This window comes from Monosiga brevicollis, genomic scaffold (genome assembly GCF_000002865.3).
Source record: "Monosiga brevicollis MX1 MONBRscaffold_30 genomic scaffold, whole genome shotgun sequence".
In the NCBI taxonomy this organism is placed as follows: domain Eukaryota; class Choanoflagellata; order Craspedida; family Salpingoecidae; genus Monosiga; species Monosiga brevicollis.
Window position 1 is genome coordinate 530,429 of NW_001865067.1, and position 3,783 is coordinate 534,211.

Here is a 3,783-nt window from a genome sequence, read left to right on the forward strand (position 1 = left end):
AAGGGGGGGGGGGGGGGGGTGACGTAAGCAAACCTTGCGTTCGGTTTTGCGAAACCACAAAACCAGTAGACCGGTCGTGCGAAGGGCCACGGTCATGGAATCGGAGGCTTCCACTTTGACCACGTCACCCACAAACTGGGATGAGTCGGGGATGAGTTTAGGCTCGAAGATGGCTTCCTGCGCGCGGCCATGGCTGTGGCCAAGTTGTCCATTACTCTGCCCGCAAGTAAAGATGCCACCATCTGTGACGATGACCGAGTGCACGCCCGATGCAGCGGCAAGACGCGCACGCTGGCCTCGCAAAGTCTTGAGGATGGCCGGGGTGTGCAACTCGGCGACGTCGCGCATACCGAGTTGGCCAAACTGGTTGGTGCCACAGCTTAAGACGAAGCCATTTGTGGTCACAAACAATGAGTGATCTCGGCCCGCAGCGACGGCCACGAAGCGTACATTCGATGGGGCATCCAAGGGTCGAATTCCTAACGTTGAGTAATCAAGAGCACCAATCTGGAACAGAGCCACGCAAGATGAGGCGCGGTCCGGACTTGACGCAGAGAACTCACCTACAAGTCCATCAGGTAGCAGCAACGTCACCCCAAGTTTTAATAGCCTATGCGACATACCCCGAGACGGCCTCCGCGACCGTGACCGCAGGCATAGACGCGGCCAGTTGTGGTCAGGAAGAGGGTGTGAAATTTAGACGTGGAAAGAGTGGTGATGGCGACGTTGTGGGGAAAGGTGACGAGACGCGGCTTGATGCTCGTATTGTCATTGTGTAGCCCAAGTGCAAAGGTGCTGTTGTCACCCCACCCAAAGATACTGACTGCTTCGTGCTTGTTTGAGCTATTGAGCCCTTGGGCGGCGTTGCTCATGTGTAGCTGCAGGAGTGATGATGGGTGTTAAACAAACCGTGGAGAGGGTCAGGACTAAAGCAGCGAATCAAGGTCCAGCTTGTGAGCTGGTTGGGTGATGAATCCAGGAACTGGTATCTTACCGCCAATTGGTGCCATGAAGACGTGGCGGTTGATGATGTGGCCAAAACATCCTCTGAGAAGGGATCTGACCAATCTGCTGCAAGCCCCGGGTGAGACACGTGCTCCGCGCTGGCATCTCCCTCCTCATCTGAAGCGTCTGACCCTGAAGCCGGTCGGCGCACACGTGACGAATGCATGGGAAGGCCGAACAACACGTCTGTGGTGCGTGGCATCATTTAGCAGGTCCCGTAGCCATGCGATGAGATGAAGCCCGCGCGCGAGGGTAGGTCAAGAGTGAGAGGAGATGTGTGCTTGACACAAAAGAGCAGCAGTGGGAGGAATGATGGTAAAGCAGGACAAGAAGGAGGGGTATGGGTAAGAAAGGGGACGCACTCAGTTCAGCGGTGAGGATGTCGACCGGCGAGAGGCCATCGGCGTCATATGCTTGCAAGCACGGCACGCCGGCGCGCATGAGGCGGACGACAGCATGAATCTATGACATAACAGGCCGTTGCGGTTGGACAATGGTGAGTGGGTGCAGCGCAAGCCATCTCGATGGAGACCATTAGGCCAGCGTCTGAGATTGGAGGTGGTTTCGCCTGACCTGTGCATGGTAGGCCGCCCGGTGGAGGGCGTTCCACGAGTTTTCATGATCTCGGGCATCAAGCTCGATACCCGGAGTGTTGATGAGCAGCTCCAAGCACTGCATGGCGCCGTAGGCGGCAGCCACGTGCAGTAGCGTCAGGCCATGCGCTGCAGACAAGGAACAAGACGACGGTGTCGAGCAAGGACAACGATGAGCAAGTTGGGAAGGGCTGCGAGAAAGCTGTACTGCAGAGGACAGGGGGGTGATCAACTCGAGATACGAACGCTGGCTGCGCGTGTTGACAATGCCCGGTGTTTCGAGGAACTTGGCTAGCTGATCCACATCATCAGCTGCCACCGCACGTTGCGCGTGCGTCAGCTACGTCAAGCAAACTCGAGGCATGAATGCGCGCATGTGTGCCGGTGCTGAACCACTGCAAGTGAACAGACAGAGAGAGACACAGAGAGAGGGAGAGAGGGAGGGAGGGAGAGCAAATAGCGTCCGAGATAGACGGAAACAGCATACCTTGATCAACCGTGCATGGCCCCAAGTGGCCGTCCGACTCTTGCTGCGCACCATGGCCACACGCACGCACGACAGCCCGCGAGGCCTTGCTCTGGAGCCGCTGATACGCACCAATTGAGGCGCGTCTGCTGACCCCCAGCCCCCAGCCCCCCTCCCCACCTCTTACCACCCCTGCAGCTCAACGACCCCTCCCCTGCCGAACCCAGCAGCCCTGTGACGGCACCACCGGCAAGCAGCACCACAAACAGCGCGTCGTGCACCGACAGCCGGCACACGAAATTGAGCCCTCAATACCAGCAGAGACCAGTCAGACTTCTCTGGCTACAGCTGTGCCTGGCTGCACATCTCTGGATTTATAATGATTTTTACTGTACTTTATCACCCCCATCTCCTCCTCTCTCTGAACATCCACCCTGAACACCCCATCTCTCTGCCATAACTCCGCTTCTGCCTCAACGGAAGTCTAATTTTAGTCACACACACACGTCGACGACGCCTTGATGCGATTATGCAACACCACATCTTTTTCTGACATTTGATATATCTGACAGTCTGACAATGACGTTGTGGTGTCATTTCATCTGACATCCTGACCCGATATCATCTGACATCAACGGTGAAGGGTTGTCAAGGGGGTTGATTCTAAAATCAAGTACACCTCTCTTAATCAAAAATTCTCCATTTCGTGTTGTGGGGTTTTTTTTTTGGCGCAAAAAAACAGGAAAAAATGGCGCCGAAGAGCAAGAGCGGCGGCGGCGATGCCAAGAAGAAGAATGGCAAGGCCACCACCGTGCCTGAGGATGAAGGTACGTTCAGTAGCTTCATCGAGGATGGGGAATTTTCAATTCATGGGGGGTGTAAGAATGCTTGACCCGTCCTTGCGTGTGTGTGTGTGTGCTGACACCATCTGCTCTGGGTCTAGGTCAGCGCGAGCTGGTGGTGGTGGGTGAGAATGATGGACCTGTTCAAGGCGCCTTTCAATTGCCTGCAGCCGCCCGTATCTCCTCGGGTATGTTAACAGCGGGCCCTTGTATCCCGCTGAGGTTGATGAAAAGCCTGTGTATTTTGAACAGACTCGTGTTTTTATCAAGCAAGTGTTCTTGGCCCCCGCATGCGCTCCTCCTCACCTCCACCGACCCCCACCCGGCTTGACTATATATTCCTGTATAAACCGTGTCACAGCGCGGCCCGCTTCGGCTGGTTACTTTTTCCGAGGGCAATGCACCGCTCAGGGCCAGCGCGAAGGTCCAGGCAAGGAAAAGTTGACCTCGGGGGCCGTTTACGTGGGTAGCTTTCTCAACGGATTGCGCCACGGTCAAGGAACCCTCGTCATTCGAGAAGGCGTCGTTTACAAGGGTGCCTTTGCCAGCGGCGTCTTCCACGGCCCCGGCACCCTTACTTCACCCACCATTACACTTACTGGGGAATGGCAAGCTGGCCAGATGCAAGGGCCCGGCCAGGCCACTTATGCCGACGGTGGCGCCTATGTGGGCGATTTCTTGGCCAACAAACGCCATGGTCAGGGCCAGCAAACAGAGGCGGATGGTAGTGTCTACACCGGTGCCTGGCTTGATGACTGCCGTGCTGGCCATGGACACCAACGCTGGGCATGGGGCCTCACTTATGAAGGTGAATGGGCCGATGACGAACCCCATGGTGCAGGCGTCATGAGCTTTCCATCAGGCCTCGTCCAACGCG

General features: G+C 56.4%; 2 protein-coding genes across 2 annotated transcripts in view; one reads left to right on the plus strand and one right to left on the minus strand.

Annotated features, from left to right (window-relative positions):
* Nucleotides 1–2,139, minus strand: part of MONBRDRAFT_11635 (uncharacterized protein) — a gene marked incomplete at both ends in the record, with an annotated part of 5,663 nt that extends 3,524 nt beyond the window's left edge. Inside the window, 4 exons of the mRNA XM_001749450.1 lie at nucleotides 34–507; nucleotides 624–878; nucleotides 1,579–1,938; nucleotides 2,086–2,139. Of these exons, the coding sequence (XP_001749502.1) occupies nucleotides 34–507; nucleotides 624–878; nucleotides 1,579–1,938; nucleotides 2,086–2,139 (1,143 nt within the window). The remainder of the gene's footprint in view (nucleotides 1–33; nucleotides 508–623; nucleotides 879–1,578; nucleotides 1,939–2,085) is intronic.
* Nucleotides 2,140–2,812: 673 nt separating this feature from the next.
* The window catches only part of MONBRDRAFT_38744 (uncharacterized protein), a gene marked incomplete at its 5' end in the record, with an annotated part of 5,793 nt that continues 4,822 nt past the window's right edge, over nucleotides 2,813–3,783 (plus strand). Inside the window, 2 exons of the mRNA XM_001749393.1 lie at nucleotides 2,813–2,891; nucleotides 3,268–3,714. Coding sequence (XP_001749445.1) covers nucleotides 2,813–2,891; nucleotides 3,268–3,714 — 526 coding nt within the window. The remainder of the gene's footprint in view (nucleotides 2,892–3,267; nucleotides 3,715–3,783) is intronic.